Source organism: Ranitomeya variabilis, chromosome 8 (genome assembly GCF_051348905.1).
Source record: "Ranitomeya variabilis isolate aRanVar5 chromosome 8, aRanVar5.hap1, whole genome shotgun sequence".
Lineage (NCBI taxonomy): Eukaryota > Metazoa > Chordata > Amphibia > Anura > Dendrobatidae > Ranitomeya > Ranitomeya variabilis.
In genome coordinates, this window is record NC_135239.1 from 151,984,184 (window position 1) to 152,008,874 (window position 24,691).

The 24,691-nt window shown below is 44.2% G+C and overlaps 1 protein-coding gene across 1 annotated transcript in view; it reads right to left on the reverse strand.

Annotated features, from left to right (window-relative positions):
• Positions 1-14,814: 14,814 nt before the first annotated feature.
• LOC143788124 (40-kDa huntingtin-associated protein-like) overlaps positions 14,815-24,691 on the reverse strand; it is a 56,342-nt gene continuing 46,465 nt past the window's right edge. The window contains exons 11-13 of the mRNA XM_077277521.1: positions 23,296-23,351; positions 19,143-20,260; positions 14,815-15,013 (exon numbers count right to left, since the gene is read on the reverse strand). Of these exons, the coding sequence (XP_077133636.1) occupies positions 20,179-20,260; positions 23,296-23,351 (138 nt within the window). The 3' untranslated portion in view covers positions 14,815-15,013; positions 19,143-20,178. The remainder of the gene's footprint in view (positions 15,014-19,142; positions 20,261-23,295; positions 23,352-24,691) is intronic.

Sequence of the window (24,691 nt, forward strand, 5' to 3'; positions counted from 1 at the left end):
AGGGCCATCAGCATCACACAAAAGTATTTTGCTAACCAAACTGGCTAAACTTCATTCCTTTCTGAATATAGGTTTTAGCTTCACCTTAAGTCTAATAGTTACACAATGCTCTGTCACTCAATCGATAAAGTATGAAACGCCCCAGCCTCACAGGCTACTGCAGATATAATGGCAGCAAATACAGTAGCTAATTGATTAATTAAAAACAAACGTTATAAAAGGGAACTTGTCAGTGATTCATGCTGCCGAAATTGCGGATTACATCAGAGAAAATAAACTTTCAAAATTTGGCCATACACAATAGCCAGGGACTAGACTATTCTAGCTCTGCCTTGGCCGTCTCTTCCCAGCGCTGCTAGAGGTGATACATATTTCACTTTGTACACATGAAGGAGAAACCTGTCAATCACCTGCAGCGGTGCTGGGAAGAGATGGCCTTAGACCCATAGTTGGACTTGACTAGTCTCCAGCATCCAGCTCCAGAGCTGGTAATTGACAGTCCTTTTCCTCATGTGTTCACAAGTAGAGACCTGTCAATCACCTGCAGCGGTGCTGGGAAGAGATGGCCTTAGGCCCATAGTTGGACTTGACTAGTCTCCAGTGTCCAGCTCCAGAGCTTGTAATTGACAGTCCTTTTCCTCATGTGTTCACAAGTAGAGACCTGTCAATCACCTGGGGCGGTGCTGGGAAGAGATGGCCTTAGGACCATAGCTGGACTTGACTAGTCTCCAGTGTCCAGCTCCAGAGCTGGTAATTGACAGTCCTCTTCCTCGTGTGTTCAGAAGTAGAGACCTGTCAATCACCTGCAGCAGTGCTGGGAAGAGATGGCCCTAGGCCCATAGTTGGACTTGACTAGTCTCCAGCGTCCAGCTCCAGAGCTGGTAATTGACAGTCTTCTTCCTCGTGTGTTCACAAGTAGAGACCTGTCAATCACCTGGGGCGGTGCTGGGAAGAGATGGCCTTAGGCCCATAGTTGGACTTAACTAGTCTCCAGCATCCAGCTCCAGAGCTGGTAATTGGCAGCGGGTGATCAATACAGAAGTGGTGAATACAAACACAGTGTGCACAGCTACATAGTGGTGCTGATACTAGGTTCCCAAACCCTCAAATCAACATAAAAAAGTCTAGAACTCAAGTTAAGCATGAAATAGTTGATTTATTTCTAGCACTTGAAACGTTTCAGTCCGTCAGGACTTTTGTCAGTCACGTGCTGTGCTTAGCCTATGTGGCAAAATTTTCCACAGGAGAATGGTACACGTATTGTGCAGAGGGGCCGCCACACTGTATGACAGTGATGATAGTATTTAATATAGCTTAAAGTAAATGCTGTAGGGGTGGGGTGGTGACCACACGTAACCATTTAGCATATATGGGCTGTTAAAGCCGGTTTAGAGAGCGAGGGACTTTGCCTCTAGACTTTGCCTCCAGGTAACCTATCACGAATCGGCCCCTCCGTTGACTTTGAACGTAGCAGTATTGCTTTCCAGACCATGTGGACGCCCTGATGGAGTAGGCTTGAATGATGGTCTCCTTTTTTCCTGGGGGACTCTAGGTCTGACAAGACAGTTGGGACCCCTTCCTTATGGAAACTGAAGAAAGGAAGGAAATTGAAGACACCTGCATCTTCAAAATGGATGGTTAGTCCAGCACTGAGAAAGAAGGGTGCTCCTACCACCGGTGGCAATACATTTTTATAAACAGACGAAAACCCTGAAAAGGCACACCTGTAAGAGACTTCTTTGAAGCCATATCTGCCCTCCAGGCTTTGAGAAACAGAATACGGCAGATAGACATAATATTGCTTGCCTCCTGAGCCAACTAATCGGCCAAATCCAATGATGTTGCACATAGATACTTTTCAAGTTTTTTACATTTTTATTCTGCGTCTCTTCTCTCTTCGTGTTTTTAACTAAATATTAATAAATCAAGAATTTTATAACATTGCTGGAATCACTTTGTGTCCTTAGGCGGTAAAATACAGCATTTACTTTAAGCTATATTACAGATACTTGCCTACCTGAACAATCTGATATATCTGCTAATTACACCCTAGGAGAACCGGACAGGATACCCTGCCGTAGGCTTTTTGCCCAGGCGATAACTGCCTTAGACACCTAAGTGAGCACGACTTTTATAGATGCTTACAATGCCATATACAGTGGGGGGATTAAGTATTTGATCCCTGGCTGATTATGTAAGTTTGCCAATTGACAAAGACATGAACAGTCTATAATTTTAAGGGTAGGATAATTTTAACACAGAGATAGAATATCAAAAATAAAATCCAGAAAATCACATTGCATAAATTATATAAATTTATTAGAATTTTGCAGTGAGAAATAAGGATTTGACCCCTCTGGCAAACAAGACTTAATACTTGTTGGCAAGCACAGCAGTCAGACGTTTTGACTATGTAAGACAGCTGTCTTTAATGCAGGTAACGAGTTGATTAGTAGAGTCTAGCTGGTCTGTAGGAGCCAGAACTCTCAAAAGTTGGTAGGGGATCAAATACTTATTTCTCACTGTAAAATGCAAATAAATTTATATCATTTATACAATAAGATTTTCAGGATTTTATTTTTGATAGTCTATCTCTCAATGTTAAAATTAACTTACCCCTAAAATTCTAGACTGTTCATGTATTTGTCAGTGGGCAAACTAACAAAATCAGCAAGGGTTTAAATACTTATTTTCCCCACTGTAAATGTGTTGCTGTCATTAGCAGAGCTCATTTCAGACACTTCCAGTTTCCTGTGTAGATCTGTTTTTCTTGGTCTTCATTCTCTGCTGAGTCAGCAGAACAATGGTTTAAGGCCGGGTCACACTTGTGCGTTCAATGTGAGTCTCTGCATCAAGTCCCGGCACTGCCACCGGAAATCGGGACTGGAGAGTGCGGCTGCATAGAAATACATGCAGCCGCAAACTATTGCAAATATTGTGATTGTGTATTTGACACTGCGCTGATTTTCCAAGTTTTCCCACCTACACAGAATGGAGAGGTCTGTAATTGTTATCATAGGTACACGTCAACTGTGAAAGACAGAATCTTAAAATGAAACCAGAAAATCTCATTGTATGATTTTTACATAATTAATGTATTTTACTGCATGAAACACGGGTATTACATACCTGGTAATGTGTTTTTTCATGAGACATGACGGCACCACGAGAGAGGGGATCCACCCATCAAGGACAGGAAACCTTCAAGATAAAAGGGGCGGCTCCTCTCTCCACATCAGTTGTTTTACAGAGTACGAGAGGAACTCCGCTGGTTAGTGTACACATAAATAATACATCCTATACGGTTCTATTCACCGATACTCCAGTGAGTGTATAATACAAATAATGCTAATAATGCACCCAACTAATGACGTGATCAAAAGGGTGGGAATATAAGGGTGCCGTCATGTCTCATGAAAAAACACATTACCAGGTATGTAATACCCGTGTTTTTCCATCATACATGACGGCACCACGAGAGAGTTACAGAGATTTGTATTCTCTTCTAGGGAGGGATCACTGCTTGTAACACTCTTCTCCCAAATGTGAGATCAGAGGTAGCAGATAGGTCTAGCCTATAGTGTTTAAAAAATGTAGATGGAGAGGACCAAGTGGCCACCTTACAGATTTGGTAGATGGTAGCATCTGCTCTCTCCGCCCACGATGTCGCCATGGCCCTTGTGGAATGGGCTTTCAGACCCTGTGGAATAACCCTGCCTGCACTACTATACGCTAGAATAATGGCCTCTCTCACCCATCTAGCTATAGTCTGTTTCGAGGCTTTAAGGCCCTTCCTTGACCCCTGGAACGAAACAAATAAAGCCCTGTTTCCTCCAGGATTTTGTACTCTCTAAATACTGCATGATACATCTCCTGACATCTAGGCAATGGAGTCTCTCCTCTTTCTTGTTACTAGGATTGGGACAGAAAGAGGGTAGGGTTATGTCCTGAGCCCTATGAAATCTCGATACCACTTTGGGGAGATATGCCGGATCTAATTTTAATACAACTCTATCGTCCATGATTTGTGTGTAAGGGGGGTCAGCTGACAACGCGTGTAAATCCCCCACCCTACGGGCCGATGTAAGGGCCACTAACAAAGCTGTCTTTAATGTCAGTACTTTATCAGATGCTGTATTTAAAGGCTCAAAGGGGCTTTCTGTTAAAGCTGTCAATACTAAATTTAGATCCCATGGTGGAGGAGTAGGGGATGGAACAGTCAGCTCTACTACAGGCTCGGACAAACCTCACCACCCACCTATTGCTTGCCAGGTCACAGTTGAATAGGGCTGCTAATGCTGAAATGTGTACTTTGAGGGTACTAACAGCTAACCCCAGATCTAAGCCCTTTTGCAGGAACTCCAGTATTGCCACTATCGGGACCTCCCCTTCTCATATTGGCCCTGAGCTGGAGAGGAATTTCTTCCATATTCTCCCATAGATCTTGGTCGTTACTGGTTTCCTGCTGCTGAGCAAGGTGGATATTAACCCAGCTGAGAATCCTTCTTTCTCTAGTAACGACCGCTCAAATGCCAGGCTGTCAAATGAAGCCCGGAGTTCTGCGGGTGGTTGAAGGGACCCCGTGTTAGAAGGTCCTGGTCTTCCGGGAGAACCCACGGGTCCGTCACTGACATCACTCTCAGCCAGTAAAACCATGGTCTTTTCGGCCAGAAGGGAGCTATGACAATTACCCTGGCCTTGTCCTCCCTGATCTTCCTCAGAACTGCTGGAACTAGACATATCGGTGGGAAGGCATACAGGAGTCCTGACGTCCATTCTATGCTGAAGGCGTCTACTGCTAACGGCCTGTCTGCTGGGTTCAGGGAGCAGAATTTTTGAACTTTTCTGTTGGCTTTTGAGGCAAAGAGGTCTACCCCTGGGTTTTCCCCACATGTGCACTATCCGTTGAAAAACTGACTTTTTTAGGGACCATTCTCCTTGCCTCAAGTGGTTCCTGATTAAAAAGTCTGCCTTTATGTTGTCCACACCTCGGATATGCAGGGCCGATAATGAAAGGAAGTGCCTTTCGGCTAGAGACATGAGTCTTGTGGTTATGTGCATCAGTGCCTGAGAGCGGGTGCCTCCCTGGTGGTTCACGTATGCGACCGCTGTTCGGTTGTCCGATAGGACTCTCACATGATGCCCTGCCAAGTGTGGAAGTAACCTCTCTAGCGCCTTTTCTATTGCTAGGAGCTCCCACTCGTTTGAGGATAGATCTTTCTCCTCTTGAGCCCAGGGGTCTGGGACCCATAGTGTGTCTGAGTGAGCTCCCCACCCCCATGGACTGGCGTCTGTTGTGATTACCTTGGAGGCTGTGAATGTCCAGGGAACTCCTCTCGGGGATGACTATCTGTAACCACCATCTGAGAGATTGGAGCACAGAGAGTGGGAGAGTGAGCTTCTGCTCTAGCTGCCCCTGAAGTTCCAGGTCGTTCTGCAGCACACACCATTGCAGTTTCCTTGCATGGAACTGGGCCCATTTTACTGCCGGTATGCAGGAGGTTAGGGACCCTAACACCGACATGGCTCTTAAAGTCATTTCCGGCTTTTTTAATGTGGACATAATCATGTTTGATTTTTTCCTCTTTTTCTTCTGGGAGGCGACACTCCTGTGCCACGGAGTCTACCGTTATCCCCAGGAAATTCTGAACCATTGCTGGCTCTAGCTTGGACTTCTTGAGGTTTAGTTGCCATCCCAGTGTCTGTAGAGTGTCCATCACTATCCTGACCTGCTCCTGACAGTGAGAAAAGTTCTTCCCCACTATCAGGAAGTCATCCAAATAGGGTATTATCAGAGTGTCTTTTTCTCTGAGATGTGCTGTGACCTCTGCAATCAGCTTTGTAAATACCCGTGGGGCTGTTGCTATCCCAAAGGGCAGAGCCCTGTACTGAAAGTGACGCAACTGGGACCCCATCTGAACTGCCACTCTGAGAAACCGACGGTCTTGTTGTCTGATTGGGACGTGATAATAAGCGTCCTTGAGGTCGAGGACGGACATGTAACACTGGGGATATAGAAGCTTCACCGCTGATTTTATGGTCTCCATCTTGAATGATGGTATTACAAGAAATTTGTTGAGGCCTTTTAAATTTATTACGGTCCTCCAAGAGTTGTCCGGGTTTTTTATGAGAAAAAGAGGGGAATAAAATCCTTCCCTCTTTTCCTCTATAGGAACTTGTTCCAAGACGTGCTTGTCTAGGAGTGATGTTACTTCCCCCTCCAGACTGTCTTGTTTCTCCTGGGAGGACTGTACCGGAGTCTGCATATATCTTCTTGGAGGCCAGTGGTGGAATTTTAGTTTTAGGCCTGATCCTACGATCTGCCGGATCCATATGCTGGATGAGATCCTCTCCCAGGCTGGAAGGAAGTGAGAGAGCCTCCCTCCCACCTGAGAAGGACCGTCACTGGGAGGGTTTTTTGGTGTCTCTGGGGGACTTGCCAAAATAGAAGCCCTTTCCTCCCCTGGGTCGTTTGTCCAGGTTGCTCCTGTCTCGGTCTCTGTACTGCTGCCTTCGGAATTTCTGGCCTCTCCGAAAGGAGCGACGAAAGGGCTGAAATGGCTGTTTTGGAAAGTCTTTCTTTTTATCACCGGCCTTCTCCAATACCCCGTCTAATGCCGGTCCGAACAGGAAGTTTCCCTCACAAGGCAAAGAGCAAAGCTTCATCTTCGCCTGAGTATCTCCTGGCCAGCATTTATGCCATACGGCACGGCGTCCTGTGTTGGCTAAAGCTGCTGATTTTGCTGCCAGCCTAGCCGAGTCTGCTGATGCTTCAGCTACAAACACAGCCGCTGCTCTCATGGTTGGTATTGCCTCCAGGATAGCTTCCCTGGGAACTTTTTGTTCTACCTGTTCCTCCAGGTTGTCTATCCAGATTTTAAGGGATCTGGCTACACAAGTGGCCGCGATAGCTGGCCTTAGTGCTCCTGCTGAGGCTTCCCAAGCTGTCTTCAGGGAACTGTCCACCTTCCTATCCAGAGGTTCTTTTAGAGAACCTAGGTCCTCGAATGGCAGGGAGGATTTTCCTTTGAGACCGCCACATCAATCTTTGGGGCTCTGTCCCAAGATGAGGACGCCTCCTCTTCAAAAGGATACCTTCTTTTTAGGGAGGTGGTTATCTGGGACCTTTTTTCTGGCTTTTGCCATTCCCTTTTAATCAGTTCTTGTAGCTGTTCATTAACAGGGAATGACCTCCGTTTTTTCTTTTGTAGACCACTGAACATAAGTTCTTGGGCTGTCTTTTTGGCCTTCTCATCTACCAGCCCCATGGTAGAGCGAACAGCTTTAATAAGCTTATCCGTAGCCTCTGCTGGAAAAGTGTCTTCCTCCTCTGAGCTACTATCAGAGCAGCGGGCCGTATCTGAATCCTGCTCTGACCCCGAGGAATCTCTTTGGGATCCTACTGAAGGGCTGGATCTGTCCCTAGATCTGGCATCTGTGTCAGCTGTCTGTAATGCTTTTACGGACCTAGAGACTTCGGACTGAATCAGAGATCTTAGGCTGTCCGTAAAGGAGGGTGTTTCCTCCGCCACAGTTTGGTTGATACACTCCTGACACAGTCTTTTACCCCAAGATGTCTTTAAAGGCTTTTTACATAAGGGACACTCCTTATTTTTAGTTTTTCCCTTATACTTTTTGGGGACCTCCTATACTCCACCCCGCAATGTATGTAAGAAAAGAGGGGAGAGACGGAGATAAGAGAAGAGAAAAGAACAGACATTAGCGTGCTGGACTTTCTCGCAGTTCACTCACCACTCGGATGCTTTCAAAGTACGGGTACCGGACCCGGAGGTTGGCTGGTTTTCTCCGTGTCTCCCAATGAGACTAGGGACCCCTCCTTGGTATGCCGATCCGTCCGTATGCTGTTCGAGCGGCTTTTGCTGCTGCCATGGCGGATCTGGCTCTTTTCGCTTGAGCGAGACTGCCTCTCCTGCACCTCTTGCTGTGGCATCAAATGCTCTGGTGAAAAGCTCTCCATTATACACACCACCACGCAACAAGAGTAGTCACCTTCAACCTGACCTGGTTTAGAGACACAGGGCAGCGTAACTGGCTTGTTTAAATAGATTCACTTTTTTTTTTTTTTTAATGAATCACCTGGTTGATCCTGCCTTTACTGGTCGCTTCAGTGATCAGGTGTATAATCGCACCTGTCCTGAATGATTACCTGGCTGATCGTGCCTGCACCACTTCCGGTGCTCCTATATGCAATCAATCACCTGGTTGATCCTGCCTCTGCCACCGCTAGCGCAACGCCTGCGCTGTAAAAACGTGCCAGAGCGCGCACCCGGCAACCACATCCGATGCGCGCTATTAGATCCACGATATATACCTGGTTGATCCTGCCGTCCGGTCCTGAGTGCGCACTCGGACCTTACTTCCGGTGCGCGCTCCTTAATGAACTACTCCACCTGGTTGATCCTGCCATCCGACGGCCTGCGAGCGCACCCGGACTTACTTCCGGTGCACGCTGCTGAACTGTGCTCCAGGCGCGCATCACTTCCGGTGTGCGCCACCTTTTTCGATCCCCCTGCCCCTTACAAATGTTCCGCCTCCGGGTAATGTGCGCCCGTGCATACCTCCATATCCGGGTACCGAGCGCCGGCTGGTGGGAGGCTCGCAGCGCTGACCCTGATCTTCCTCCGGTGCCCACGCCACGGATGCCCTCTGCCTCTCAGGAATACAGCAGCACTTACCCTCAGGCACCGACCAGGAAAGGAGGGGAGGGGAAGGAGGGAGGGGGAGACCTGCACTTCACGCTCGACAGGGAGGGCCCCAATACCTCCGAGGAGCTTACCTGGCCTGGGCACCGATGTGCCTCACGGGCTGTATGGCCACCAGTAGTCAACAGGGGGGGACCATAAGGCGACCCCCGTGGATAGCAGGATTTTAAAATCGACAGGGGGAGAGCGCCACCTGCAGTCCCCGTGGATAATTTTCACCCGGGCGTTCGCCTCGCGGGTTGTGGCCATGCTTCGCTCAGGGGGGGCATGGTATACATTGACCCCCGAGGCGACTACGGGTACCTGGCGACGGGTGCAGCAGACCAGCGCCTGCCCAAATCCACCCAACCCAGGCCCCGGCATCCTCTTCTATCTTCATCAGACGTCTTCCATCTTGAGGGTTCAAGGACAGGAAACCAACAGATGTGGAGAGAGGAGCCGCCCCTTTTATCTTGAAGGTTTCCTGTCCTTGATGGGCGGATCCCCTCTCTCGTGGTGCCGTCATGTATGATGGAAAAATAAGTATTTGATCACCTACCAACCAGCAAGAATTCTGACTCTCACAGACCTGTTAGTTTTTCTTTAACCCCTTTACCCCCAAGGGTGGTTTGCACGTTAATGAACGGGCCAATTTTTACAATTCTGACCACTGTCCCTTTATGAGGTTATAACTCTGGAACGCTTCAACGGATCCCGGTGATTCTGACAATGTTTTCTCGCGACACATTGTACTTCATGATAGTGGTAAAATTTGTTTGATATTACCTGCGTTTATTTGTGAAAAAAAATGGAAATTTGGAGAAAATTTTGAAAATTTCTCAATTTTCCAACTTTTAATTTTTATACGATTAAATCATGGAGATGTGTCACACAAAATACTTAATAAGTAACATTTCCCACATGTCTACTTTACATGAGCACAATTTTGGAACCAATTTTTTTTGTTTGTTAGGGAGTTATAAGGGTTAAATGTTGACCAGCATTTTTTCGTTTTTACAACACCATTTTTTTTTTAGGGACCACATCTCATTTGAAGTCATTTTGAGGGGTCTATATGATAGAAAATACCCAAGTGTGACACCATTCTGAGACCTGCACCCCTCAAAGTGCTCAAAACCACATTCAAGAAGTTTATTAACCCTTCAGATGTTTCACAGGAATTTTTGGAATGTTTAAATAAAAATGAACATTTAACTTTTTTTACACAAAAAAATTACTTCAGCTCCAATTTGTTTTATTTTACCAAGGGTAACAGGAGAAAATGGACCCCAAAAGTTGTTGTACAATTTGTCCTGAGTACTACGACACCCCATATGTGGAGGTAAACCACTGTTTGGGCGCATGGCAGAGCTCGGAAGCGAAGGAGCACCATTTGACTTTTCAATGCAAAATTGACTGGAATTGAGATGGGAAGCCATGTTGCGTTTGGAGAGCCCCTGATGTGCCTAAACACAGAAACCCCCCACAAGTGACACCATTTTGGAAAGTAGACACCCTAAGGAACTTATCTAGATGTGTGGTGAGCACTTTGACCCACCAAGTGCTTCACAGAAGTTTATAATGCAGAGCCGTAAAAATAAAAAATCATATTTTTTTACAAAAATAATTTTTTCGCCCCCAATTTTTTATTTTCCCAAGTGTAAGAGAAGAAATTGGACCCTAAAAGTTGTTGTCCAATTTGTCCTGAGTACGCTGATACCTCATATGTGGGGGTAAACCACTGTTTGGGCCCATGGCAGAGCTCGGAAGGGAAGGAGCGCCATTTGACTTTTCAATGCAAAATTGACTGGAATTGAGATGGGACGCCATGTTGCGTTTGGAGAGCCCCTGATGTGCCTAAACATTGAAACCCCCCACAAGTGACACCATTTTGGAAAGTAGACCCCCTAATGAACTCATCTAGATGTGTTGTGAGAGCTTTGAACCCCCAACTGTTTCACTACAGTTTATAACGCAGAGCCGTAAAAATAAAAAATCCTTTTTTTCCCAAAAAAATTATTTTTTAGCCCCCAGTTTTGTATTTTTCCAAGGGTAACAGTGTAAATTGAACCACAAAAGTTGTTGTCCAATTTGTCCTCAGTACGCTGATACCCAATATGTGGGGGGGGGACCACCGCTTGGGCGCATGGCAGAGCTCAGAAGGGAAGGAGCGCCATTTGGTCTGCAGGCGTCACGTTGCATTTGCAGAGCCCCTGATGTAACTAAACAGTAAAAACCACCCATAAGTGACCCCATAAGTGACCCCATATTGGAAACTAGACCCCCCAAGGAACTTATCTAGATGTGTTGTGAGAACTTTGAACCCCCAAGTGTTTCACTACAGTTTATAACGCAGAGTCGTGAAAATAAAAAATCCTTTTTTTAAACAAAAATTATTTTTTAGCCCCCAGTTTTGTATTTTCCCAAGGGTACCAGGAGAAATTGGACCCCCAAAAGTTGTTGTCCAATGTGTCCTGAGTACGCTGATACCCCATATGTTGGGGTAAACCCCTGTTTGGGTGCACAGGAGAGCTCGGAAGGGTTTTACTTTTTCAACGCAGAATTGGCTGGAATTGAAATCGGACGCCATGTCGCGTTTGGAGAGCCCCTGATGTGCCTAAACAGTGGAAACCCCCCAATTATAACTGAAACCCTAATCCAAACACATCCCTAACCGTAATCCCAAAGGTAACCCTAACCACACCCCTAACCCTGACATACCCCTAACCCTAATCCCAACCGTAAATGTAATCCAAACCCTACACCTAACTTTAGCCCCAACCCTAACTTTAGCCCCAACCCTAACCCCAACCCTAACCCTAACCCCAACCCTAACCCTAGCCCTAATGGGAAAATGGAAATAAATACATTTTTTTAATTTTTTTATTTTTCCCTAACTAAGGGGGTGATGAAGGGCGGTTTGATTTACTATTTATAGTGGGTTTTCTAGCGGATTTTTGATTGGCAGCTGTCACACACTAAAAGACGCTTTTTATTGCAAAAAATGTTTTTTTGCGTTACCGCATTTTGAGAGCTATAATTTTTCCATATTTTGGTTCACAGAGTCATGTGAGATCTTGTTTTTTGCGGGACGAGTTGACGTTTTTAGTGGTAACAGTTTCGGGCACATGACATTTTTTGATCGCTTTTTATTCCGATTTTTGTGAGGCAGAATGACCAAAAACCAGCTATTCATGAATTTCTTTTTTTGGGGGGGGCGTTTATACCGTTCTGCGTTTGGTAAATTGGATAAAGCAGTTTTATTCTTCAGGTCAGTACGATTACAGCGATACCTCATTTATATTTTTTTTATGTTTTGGCGCTTTTATACGATAAAAACTATTTTATGAAAAAAAATAATTATTTTTGCATCGCTTTATTCTGAGGACTATAACTTTTTTATTTTTTCGCTGATGATGCTGTATGGTGGCTCGTTTTTTGCGGGACAAGATGATGTTTTCAGCGGTACCATGGTTATTTATTTCTGTCTTTTTGATCGCATGTAACTCCACTTTTTGTTCGGCGGTATGATAATAAAGAGTTGTTTTTTGCCTTTTTTTTTTTTTTACGGTGTTCACTGAAGGGGTTAACTAGTGGGACAGATTTATAGGTAGGGTCGTTACGGACAAGGCGATACTAAATATGTGTACTTTTATTGTTTTTTTTTATTTAGATAAAGGAATGTATTTATTGAAACAATATTTTTTTATTATTATTATTTATTTAGGATTTTTTTTTTTTTTTTTTTACACATGTACATTTTTTTTTTTTTACATTTTTACTTTGCCCCGGGGGAAGGGGGGGGGCATCACAGTAAAGTGACAGATCGCTGATCTGACACTTTGCTGTGCCCTGTGTCAGATTGGCGATCTGACATGCACAGCAGGGAGGCTTCCCGGCGCCTGCTCTGAGCAGGCGCTGTGAAGCCACCTCTCTGCAGGACCCAGATGCAGCACCGCGGCCATTTTGGATCCGGGGCCCGCAGGGAGGAGACGCTCGGTACAAGGTGAGCACATCGCCTTGTACCGATCATCTCAGGGAAGCCCGCAGGAAGCACCCTCCCTGCGCGATGCTTCCCTGTACCGCCGGAACACTGCGATCATGTTTGATCGCAGTGTGAAGGGGGTTAATGTGCTGGGGGCGGTCCGTGACCGCTCATGGCACATAGTGCCAGATGCGATAGTCAGCTGACACCCGGCCGCGATCGGCTGCGCTCCCCCCGTGAGCGCGGCTGATCGCGCTGGACGTACTATTCCGTCCTTGGGAAGTAGGGCCCACCCCACATGGACGGAATAGTACGTCCAATGGCAGAAAGGGGTTAAGAAGCCCTCTACTCTGCACTCATTACCTGTATTACTTGCACCTGCTTGAATTCGTTACCTGTATAAAAGACACCAGTCCACACACTCAATCACACTCCAATCTCTCCATCATGGCCAAGACCAAAGAGCTGTCTAAGGACACCAGTGAAGAAAAACTGTAGACTTGCACAAGGCTGGGATGGGCTACAGGACAATAGGCAAACAGACTGATGAGAAGGCAACAACTGTTGGCACAATTATTAGAAAATAAAAGAAACACAAGATCACTGTCAATCCTGCTCTGGAGTTCCATGCAAGATCTCGTCTCGTGGGGTAAGGATGATTCTGAGCAAGGTCAGGAATCAGCCCAAAACTACAGAGGAGGACGTGGTCAATGACCTGAAGAGAACTGGGACCACAATCTCAAACATTACTGTTATTAACAAACCACGCCATCATGGATTAAAATCCTGCAGGACATGCAAGGTCCCCCTGCTCCCGCCAGCACATGTCCAGGCCCAATTGAAGTTCACCAAGGACTATCTGCATGATCCAAAGGAAACATGGGAGAAGGTCATGTGTTCAGATGTGACCAAAATAGAACTTTTTAGTATCAACTCCAATTGCCGTGTTTGGAGGAAGAAGAAGGATGAGCACAACCACAAGAACACTGTCCCAACCGTAAAGCATGGTGGGCTAAAAATCATACTTTGGGGATGCTTTTCTGCAAAGGGGACATGACAACAGCATTGTATTGAAGGGAGGATGAATAGGGCCATATATCGTGAGATTTTAGCCAACAACCTCTTACCCTCAGTAAGAACATTGAAGATAGGTCATGGCTGCGTCTTCCAGCATGACAATGACCACAAGCGCAAAGCCAGGGCAACTAAGGAGTGGCTCTATAAGAAGCATTTCAATGTCCTGGAGTGTCTCCAGACCTGAACCCAACAGAAAATCTTTGAAGGCAGCAGAAAATCAATGTACCCTAGTGACAGCACTGAAGCCTGAAAGATCTGGAGAAGACCTGTATGGAAAAGTGGGACAAAATCACTGCTGCAGTGTGTGCAAACTTCGTCAAGAACTACAGGAAACGTCTGACCTCTGTGATTGCAAACATAGGTTTCTGTACCAAATATTAAGTTCTGTTTTTCTATTGTATCAAATACTTATTTCATGCAATAAAATTCTAATTCATTTTGTAAAAATTATACAATGTGATTTTCTGGTTTTTATTTTTAGATTCTGTCTCTCACGGGTGTAGTGTACCTACGATAAAAATTACAGACCTCTCCATTCTTTGTAGGTGGGAAAACTTGTAAATTAGGCAGTGTATCAAATACTTATTTTCCCCACTGTATATATAAAAAAATTATTTCATTTTAATCTTGCCTCTGATGATAACAAGGTCACTACTGAATAGTGATTTCTACAGAGCAGGAAATATTTGCCTAATATTTGACTAGGAGACCGAGTGGAAATACAAGATTTTAGAATACTTTTAGTATAGCAATCTATACAATAGCAATAAAATTATAAAAATAAAACAATACATGTTTAACCATAAAAGCTTGACCTACACAATACCTAATCTTCTGATGGTGCATTCCCTTTCGAGAGTGGAAACTTGAGGATTCTGTTAAATCACCATCACAATATCAGACATCGATTAAGCAAATCCACTTTTTAGTACATGAAATAATAATTGACTAATATTTCCATCTTGTGTCCTCGAAATGTTTGATTTTTATAACTTTCACTAAGAATGTGTAAAATATTGTAGAATTTCTTATAAATGAAAGATGCAGAAATGTGAGCAAATCGCAATTTATTTAACAAAAGAATTAACTACTACTGAACAAAACACACAATTCATTGACATTTTGTTTTGGTCTTAGTACCTACTGTGGTCAGAAATAAATTACTACTTCATTATAAAACTTTATAACTATGGAAACAAAATTAATTAGGATTGGAAAAATTTAAAAAGAACCATTTTTTTTTTAACCCCTTCATGACCCAGCCTATTTTGGCCTTAGTGACCTTGCCATTTTTTGCAATTCTGACCAGTGTCCCTTTATGAGGTAATAACTCAGGAACGCTTCAACGGATCCTTGCGGTTCTGAGATTGTTTTTTCGTGACATATTGGGCTTCATGTTAGTGGTAAATTTAGGTCGATAATTTCTGAGTTTATTTGTGAAAAAAACGGAAATTTGGCAAAAATTTTGAAAATTTCGCAATTTTCACATTTTGAATTTTTATTCTGTTAAACCAGAGAGTTATGTGACACAAAATAGTTAATAAATAACATTTCCCACATGTCTACTTTACATCAGCACAATTTTGGAAATAAATTTTTTTTTTGCTAGGAAGTTATAAGGGTTAAAATTTGACCAGTGATTTCTCATTTTTACAACAAAATTTACAAAACCATTTTTTTTAGGGACCACCTCACATTTGAAGTCAGTTTGAGGGTTCTATATGGCTGAAAATACCCAAAAGTGACACCATTCTAAAAACTGCACCCCTCAAGGTGCTCAAAACCACATTCAAGAAGTTTATTAACCCTTCAGGTGTTTCACAACAGCAGAAGCAACATGGAAGGAAAAAGTGAACATTTAACTTTTTAGTCACAAAAATGATCTTTTAGCAACAATTTTTTTATTTTCCCAAGGGTAAAAGGAGAAACTGGACCACAAAAGTTGTTGTCCAATTTGTCCTGAGTACGTTGATACCTCATATGTGGGGGTAAACCACTGTTTGTGGGCACGGCAGGGCTCGGAAGCGAAGGAGCGCCATTTGACTTTTTCAATGAAAAATTGGCTCCAATCTTTAGCGGACACCATGTCGCATTTGGAGAGCCCCCGTGTGCCTAAACATTGGAGCTCCCCCACAAGTGACCCCATTTTGGAAACTAGACGCCCCAAGGAACTTATCTAGATGCATAGTGAGCACTTTAATCCCCTAGGTGCTTCACAAATTGATCCGTAAAAATGAAAAAGTACTTTTTTTTTCACAAAAAATTTCTTTTAGCCTCAATTTGTTCATTTCCACATGGGCAGCAGGATAAAATGGATCCTAAAATGTATTGGGCAATTTCTCCTGTGTACACTGATACCTCACATGTGGGGGTAAACCACTGTTTGGGTGCACGGCAAGGCTCGGAAGGGAAGGCGCGCCATTTGACTTTTTGAATGAAAAATTATCTCCATCGTTAGCGGACACCATGTCGCGTTTGGAGAGACCCTGTGTGCCTAAACATTGAAGCTCCCCCACATGTGACCCCATTTTGGAAACTAGACCCCCCAAGGAACTTATCTAGATGCATAGTGAGCACTTTAAACTCTCAGGTGCTTCACAAATTGATCCGTAAAAAATGAAAAAGTACTTTTTTTTCACAAAAAAATTTTTTTAGCCTCAATTTTTTCATTTTCACATGGGCAACAGGATAAAATGGATCCTAAAATTTGTTGGGCAATTTCTCTTGAGTACGCCGATACCTCATATGTGGGGGTAAACCACTGTTTGGGTGCACGGCAAGGCTTGGAAGGGAAGGCGCGCCATTTGACTTTTTCAATGGAAAATTAGCTCCAATCGTTAGTGGACACCATGTTGCGTTCGGAGAGCCCCTGTGTGCCTAAACATTAGAGCTCCCCTACAAGTGACCCCATTTTGGAAACTAGACCCCCCAAGGAACTAATCTAGATGTATAGTGAGCACTTAAAACCCCCAGGTGCTTCACAGAAGTTTATAACGCAGAGCCATGAAAATAAAAAAATATTTTTCTTTCCTCAAAAATGATTTTTAGCCCGGAGTTTTTTATTTTCCCAAGGATAATAGGAGAAATTGGACCCCAAATGTTGTTGTCCAGTTTGTCCTGAGTACGATGATACCCCATATGTGGGGGTAAACCACTGTTTGGGCGCACGGCAGGGCTCGGAAGGGAAGGCACGCCATTTGGCTTTTTGAATGGAAAATTAGCTCCAATCATTAGCGGACACCATGTCGCGTTTGGAGAGCCCCTGTGTGCCTAAACATTGGAGCTCCCACACAAGTGACCCCATTTTGGAAACTAGACCTCCCAAGGAACTAATCTAGATGTGTGGTGAGCACTTTGAACCCTCAAGTGCTTCACAGAAGTTTATAACGCAGAGCCATGAAAATATAAAATTATTTTTCTTTCCTCAAAAGTGATTTTTTAACCCACAATTTTTTATTTTCCCAAGGGTAACAGGAGAAATTGGACCCCAAAAGTTGTTGTGCAGTTTCTCCTGAGTACGCTGATACCCCATATGTGGGGGTAAACCACTGTTTTGGCACACATCGGGGAGCGGAAGGGAAGTAGTGACGTTTTGAAATGCAGACTTTAATGGAATGCTCTGCGGGCGTCACGTTGCGTTTGCAGAGCCCCTGATGTGCCTAAACAGTAGGAACTCCCCACAATTGACCCCACTTTGGAAACTAGACCCCCAAGGGAACTTATCTAGATGTGTGGTGAGCACTTTGAACCCCCAAGTGCTTCACAGAAGTTTATAACGCAGAGACGTGAAAATAAAAAATGTGTTTTCTTTCCTCAAAAATATTTTTTTAGCCCAGAATTTTTTAATTTTCCCAAGGGTAACAGGAAAAATTTGACCCCAAAAGTTGTTGTCCAGTTTCTCCTGAGTACGCTGATACCCCATATGTGGGGGTAAACCACTGTTTGGGCACATGGCGGGGCTCGGAAGGGAAGTAGTGACGGTTTGGAATGCAGACTTTGATGGAATGGTCTGCGGGAATCATGTTATGTTTGCAGAGCCCCTGATGTGCCTAAACAGTAGAAACCCCCCACAAGTGACCCCATTTTGGAAACTAGACCCCCCAAGGAACTTATCTAGATGTGTGGTGAGCACGTTCAACCCCCAAGTGCTTCACAGAAGTTTACAACGCAGAGCCGTGAAAATAAAAAATAATTTTTCTTTCCTCAAAAAAGATGTTTTAGCAAGCAATTGTTTATTTTCACAAGGGTAACAGGAGAAATTGGACCCCAATATTTGTTGCCCAGTTTGTTGTGAGTACGCTGGTACCCCATATGTGGGGGTAAACCACTGTTTGGGCGCACGTCAGGGCTCGGAAGGGAAGTAGTGACATTTGAAATGCAGACTTTGATGGAATGGTCTGCGGGCGTCACGTTGCATTTGCAGAGCCCCTGATGTGCCTAAACAGTAGAAACACTCCACAAGTGACCCCATTTTGGAAACTAGACCCCAAAAGGATCTTATCTAGATGTGTGGTGAGCACTTTCAACCCCCAAGTGTTTCACATAAGTTTATAACGTAGAGCCGTGAAAATAAAAAATAATTGTTCTTTCCTCAAAATTATGTTTTAGCAAGTATTTTTTTATTTTTGCAAGGGTAACAGGAGAAATTGGACCCCAATAGTTGTTGCCCAGTTTGTCCTGAGTATGCTGGTATCCCATATGTGGGGGTAAACCACTGTTTGGGCGCACGTCGGGGCTTGGAAGGGAGGGCGCACCATTTGACTTTTTGAACGCAAGATTGGCTGGAATCATTGGTGGCGCCATGTTGCGTTTGGAGACCCCTGATGTGCCTAAACAGTGGACGGACATCGGGAGGCCCGGTAAGTATGAAGGGGGGGTGATCGGATCACGGGGGGGGGACCGGAGCACAGGGAGGGGGCACCGGAGCACGGGGGGAGCGTACAGGAGGACGGAGGAGCGGACAGAACTTATTAGGGGGGCGGACCGCGCACCGGAGCACTGGGGGGGCGATCGGTGGGGTGGGGTGGGGGCAGATTAGGTTTTCCAGCCATGGCCGATGATATTGCAGCATCGGCCATGGCTGGATTGTAATATTTCACCGTTTTTTTGGGTGAAATATTACAAATCGCTCTGATTGGCAGTTTCACTTTCAACAGCCAATCAGAGCGATCGTAGCCACGGGGGGGTGAAGCCACCCCCCCTGGGCTGAAGCACCACTCCCCCTGTCTCTGCAGATCGGGTGAAATCGGAGTTAACCCCTTCACCCGATCTGCAGGGACGCGATCATTCTGTGACACAGCATATGCGTCACAGGTCGGGAAGGCACCGACTTTCATGACGCATACGCTGTGTCACAGGTCGGGAAGGGGTTAAAGGACCATGTCACCAGAACTGGCCTCCGCCAACACTGGGGGCCCAAGTCCTTATCGTATTTGTCTTTCTGTGTTTTTCTAGTCCAGTTTTTGTTATTTTTTATCAGTTTTTTATCAGGGTCTCAATCTTCTTTCAATTTGCGCCTTTTTGTGTTTGGCTGTTTTTTTTTTTTTTTTAATGTTCACCATTTTGAGTGGGGTTTGGCGTTTCCAGAGGTTTCGGCTGATCCATTAATTGTGACATTTTAAAGTGTCAAAAAATGTTGTGCATATGTCCTCTGGAGTGAATTTTTGATTGCGTATTCTTGAACGTAAAAGTCATGAACTATGCAGTATGTGCCATTTGTAAAGGATTTAATGCAAAAACCATCAACAAGACAAAAAAAACAGAAATGATGAATTGGGTCCTTCATCTATAAATGTTGGTTCAGCTTTGCAACACATTAATGGCGTACAAATCATAGAAATCGCATAATATTAAATTATCATTAAAGGGAACCTGTCAGGTGATTCATGTGGCCCAAACCGCTGGACGCATACATTGCAGCCGGGTATCGCAGTCTCTGCAACGCTTTGGCATTTCAGACATAATGTACTTGAAGATCTGGCAGTACTCCATAGCTGGAAACAAGACTAGTCCAGCACTGCCCTGCCCATGGCCGGATCTTACCAGCGCCCCTGCAGGTGATCCACAGGTTTCTCCCTTGGGTGCACACAATGAGATACCTGTCAATCACCTCTAGAAGCCCCGGGAAGAGCCTGAATAGTCTCGTCTCTGGGTAGATCTTCTAAGCACATTTTCTATAAAATGTCGGAGTATTTCAGAGACTAGTATACCTGGCTGCAATGGTGGACTTGGGCTGCGATTCATGATCCCCACGGTTTGGGCAGCATCAATCAGGTGACAGGTTTCCTTTACGTGTGCATCAACAGACATGGAGAAACACACATCTGCAGGTACCAGCATGGCAGACCCTTCTTCACATGACTTCTGGCTAACCATGCTTCTACAGCTTATAATAAGCCTCATGCACGTCATGGTCTATATGCCTTGACCTGAAGGAGAAATCATTTCTTGAAGAACCAGATGTAATAAGTGGTTCTGCTCTGCTGTCAGAAGAGGCCTGGAAATATGAAGAATACGGTGTTAGTTGGTGACTGCCATCAACCAGTGTCATATACGGAAAAATAAAATATATGCTCCATGTCAGAAGCTCATGACACTGCATTGTAAGGGAAAGTGCAGAGGATACTAAATGTAGCTATATAACGACAAATACATTATGGAGTAACTTATTCTCATTACTCTACTTTTCAATGAGAACGTAATACATTTGGTTATTTAAGCAAAAATATGTTTAAATATGTTTAAAATTCATCTCGGACAAATAAGTTTTACAGTTCATCATGGCATATATATATCTCTATGAAAACCGGCCGTCAGCGTACCCAGAAAAGGGATTGTCCAGCTTTTGGCTGTAAGTCTGCAGTTACTATGTGACTGCAGACTTGTGAATCCTCACATTGCACACACTGCACGCTGTGAGGATTCACCGGGAACGGCAGTCATGTGACCGCAACTATGTGATTTCCATACTTCCGGCCACATTCCAACTAGACTGTGTTCAGCCTCGCTCAACAAACTTGCATTAAGTGATGCCGTACCCATCTAGTTTGCATGTGACCGCATGTATGCAAATCATATACTTGCAGTCAGACGCTCTCCCCTCCCGGTAAATCCCCACAGTGTGCCACGTGCGCGATGTGAGGATTCACAAGTCTACAGTCACATACGGTGACTGCACACTTGTACCCCAAGGCCGCACAACCCCTTTTAATTACCATAGATGGTAAATGTAATGAGCAGGTTGTAATAATGTGCAGCTTTAATTCGTACACAAGAGGCTAAAAATATGCTGACGTCTGTAAATGAGGAGTTCATCAAGAAATATTACAGCAGTCTGACAGATACACAGATAAATGGAAACATATGTCCGGCAGGCTGCAGAAGAGACCGGGAATTGCATAACATCAATAATGGAAGATGTGCTGCTCAAGGATTAATGAGAGATTAAAGCAAGATTAGACACTGTCTAGAAGAACAGTTCTTTATTACGTAATATATAAGGACACATGGTGACACATGGTGTAAAAGATGTCACCAAAAAATAGAGGAACAAAATGCTTCCAGGTCTACAGACCAGACTATGAAGCACTGTTCACACTTGCAGTTAGTAGCATAGCACCAACACAAGCAAATCTGCAGACAAATCAGTCAGTGGAAGAGGATGTGCCATAAAACACTGAAATACTATGTTCATAGAGCCGCGTCTATGGATTGCCAATGGCTCTACTGAAAAGTAATCTCAGGATCACGTATTGCACCAAGGAGAGCACAATGTGTGTAGGGGGTCTACATCCACAGATACAGACACACATTGCGGAAATCATTTCATATCTTCTTTACCAAAATTCAATTTTTTTTTTTTTGCAAAAACTTTCTCCAATGTGGCAATTGACATAACAGTCATAAAATATTCACCCCAAATGTGAAAATCCATTCTGAATGCACAAATGAGTGCAAGACCATACGTATAAGCAGACCACACATGGAGCACTTCCTGGGCTTACGCTCGCACACAACGGGGTGTTTCAGGCACTCAGCCCACCCCTTGAGCACCTGAAGAAGGCCTGGAGAAAGGGATGATCCCAACATCGACCTTGCTCCAAGTGGGGTCTGCTTATGGGTAAGGATTAGCACTAATTTGGGCAGTTGGAATGGATTTGTGCACTCATGGTGAATATTGAATATTTATGACTGACATGTAAATTGCCATATTAAAGAAACTTTTTTTGTTTGTTTTTTTAAAAAAAAGACAAATGAGCATATGAAATGAATGTCACATAGGAGGTGTGCATCTATGAATCAGACAGATCATAGAGCCCTATGGTGCGGTAAGTTTGGTGCAGAGCCAGGTAAGATGTGTCAGGATGAAAGGGACCCAAGACATAATTCATATGCAACTAGTTTCTCTCCTACACAAAAAACAGTCTGAGTCTCATTAGCGTTTCTTGATGAGAGTTCCCAGAGTTTGGTTAGTGTCAGTTTTTACCATCAGACTTTGGTTAGATTCAACAGTTCATCTTAGATGACAAAAAAAAAATGTTGAAGGGATCTCAATCTTCTTAGATCAAATGGTCTGTGAAAAACAGACAAGATCCGAGAGCTGACCAATTTTTTTCACAGACCCATAATACTTGATTGCTAAATTTGATCAGAAAATTGAATCAAGATCAGACATGTCGCAGTCTGCAAAAAAATGGACATATGAACAGCTCCATAAACGACCATAGCTACGAGTTCTATCTGTGAAATATGCAAGTTGCCTCTTCAGTGAAGACCGCTAGTACCATCTATTGGAAGTAGCAATCCTAAAAGTCACTATCGACCCTTAAACGAGCCTTATCATATGACTTCGGATAAAAGGAAACCAGAATCTCCATTTGCAGACACGTGTTTTGGGGTATTGCCCCTCCTCAGTGCAAAGCGTGAGATCTCATTTAGCTGTATGAGAGAGCTCTGAATGGGGTCTAAGGGCTAACGTGCATGGCAATAATTATCCCTATCCTGGCATATCAGGCATGTCTTTCTCCGCAAAGAGAAATGTTTCCCGTTAGACACAAGGCAAAGGTCCCTCATACAGCTACATCAGTTCTCATGCTTTGCACTGAGCAGGGGCAATACTCAGAAACACATCAATGCAAACTGAGACTCGTTTTTTTTCTCTTATCCTAAGTCATATAGCAAGGTTCGTTTAAGGGTTGATATTGACTTAGGATTGCTACTTTCAATAGGTGACATTAGCGTTCTAGTCCTCTACCTTTCTGAAGAGGCAATTCGCAAATTTAGCATGCCTGGCATACAAGTCTCCTTATATTGGCATGTCACTTTCCAGAAGGAGAAATGTTACCTCTTACACCTCTAACCATGAAAAACACAGACAGAACTTGTACGAGAGCTATAGTAAAGTATGGGGAAATTATATTTTTTATTTAGCTGACACACTGTCATTTTCAACCAAAAATTAAATCCATAAAATGTCAGCAACAGAGTCAGTGACTTAACAGTTTAAAATGAAGATTCATCTGATGCACATACCAAAGTTCAACCTGCAAAATTTTTAGCGACTCCACATCGTTTTCCTGGCATGCCATCTGTAAGGAAAAGGACTGGTTAACGAGAAATTGCCATATTCTACACACAACACCAAATCCAAGCAGTGAATATTCTGCAATGGTAACTGTAATATATGGTCCAGGTAGAGGACTGCATTGGGGTTTCGGATAGTCTGTAAATGTGCTTTACGTGCAGCATTCATTAAAACGGTCAGCTTTTTTATATGTGGTCTGCACATAAGAGTGGGTAACAGGAGTATTGGCAAATATTTTATGCACTATAGAAGTTCTGCCAGGTTTAATCGCACTGTGAAGCCCCATGGATTGTTGGCCGTTTCTTCTTTTGTTAGCCTGCACTGGTTACGGTATGTGGTTGTCCAGGACCTGCATAAGCATAGATAAAAGCCTGGCACTTGAAAGCTTGATACTTCCATCCACCACTGGAAACCCCCGATGTAGTTCATTTCAATGGGAAGTGCTGATGGACGGGTTCAAGTCAACTGCCCCTCGATCAAGATGGAAATGTGCGGTGCTGACCGGTTAAAGGGCTTGGTTAACTACAAGACGTGGCTCTACCAAGTGACTACACAAGGCAGAACATCTAAGGCCTCTTTCACACATCAGTTTTTACAATCTGCGCAGAATGTGTCAAAATGTTGAAAAGACGGATCCTGTGCAGATTGTAAAAAACGTGTGCACTGGGCCCGTTTTTCTGACGGACCTGTCGAGACTATGTGCACCTGTTGTGAATGCGTCTTTGCAGAGGTTTTCCGCTGTGAAACGCATACACAACACAACCCAGGTTAAAAATAATAAAAAAAATAAAAAATCGCAATATTCTTACCTTCCGGCGTCCCGCGCAGCGTTACCGATGCTCGCGATGCTCCCGGCAGCTGCCATTTCCAGTAATGCCTTGTGTGCAATGACCTCTGATGACGTAGTGGTCTCGCGAGACCGTGACGTCATCGGGTCATTTCGCAATGCATTACTGGGAATGGCAGCTGCCGGGAGCATCGCGAGCATCGGTAACGCTGCGTGGGACGCCGGAAGGTAAGAATATTGCGATTTTTTTTTTTTTATTATTATTTTTAACATTGTATCTTGTTACTATTGATGCTGCATAGGCAGCATCAATAGTAAAAAGAGAGAGAGAGCGAGCGATAGAGAATTTCCCTAACGGGAAATTTAAAAAGACGGAACCCGTCGCTGGATTCCTGCTTTTGACAGTCAGCGACGGATCCTGCGTCCATAGGCTTCCATTGTAGCCAGTGACGGGCAGTGCAGGATGCGTCGCTGAGCGATTTTTCGATGTACAAAAAAAACGTTCCTCTGTGCGTTGTCTCCGCCCGACGGACAGCAATTTTCCGACAGATCCAGTG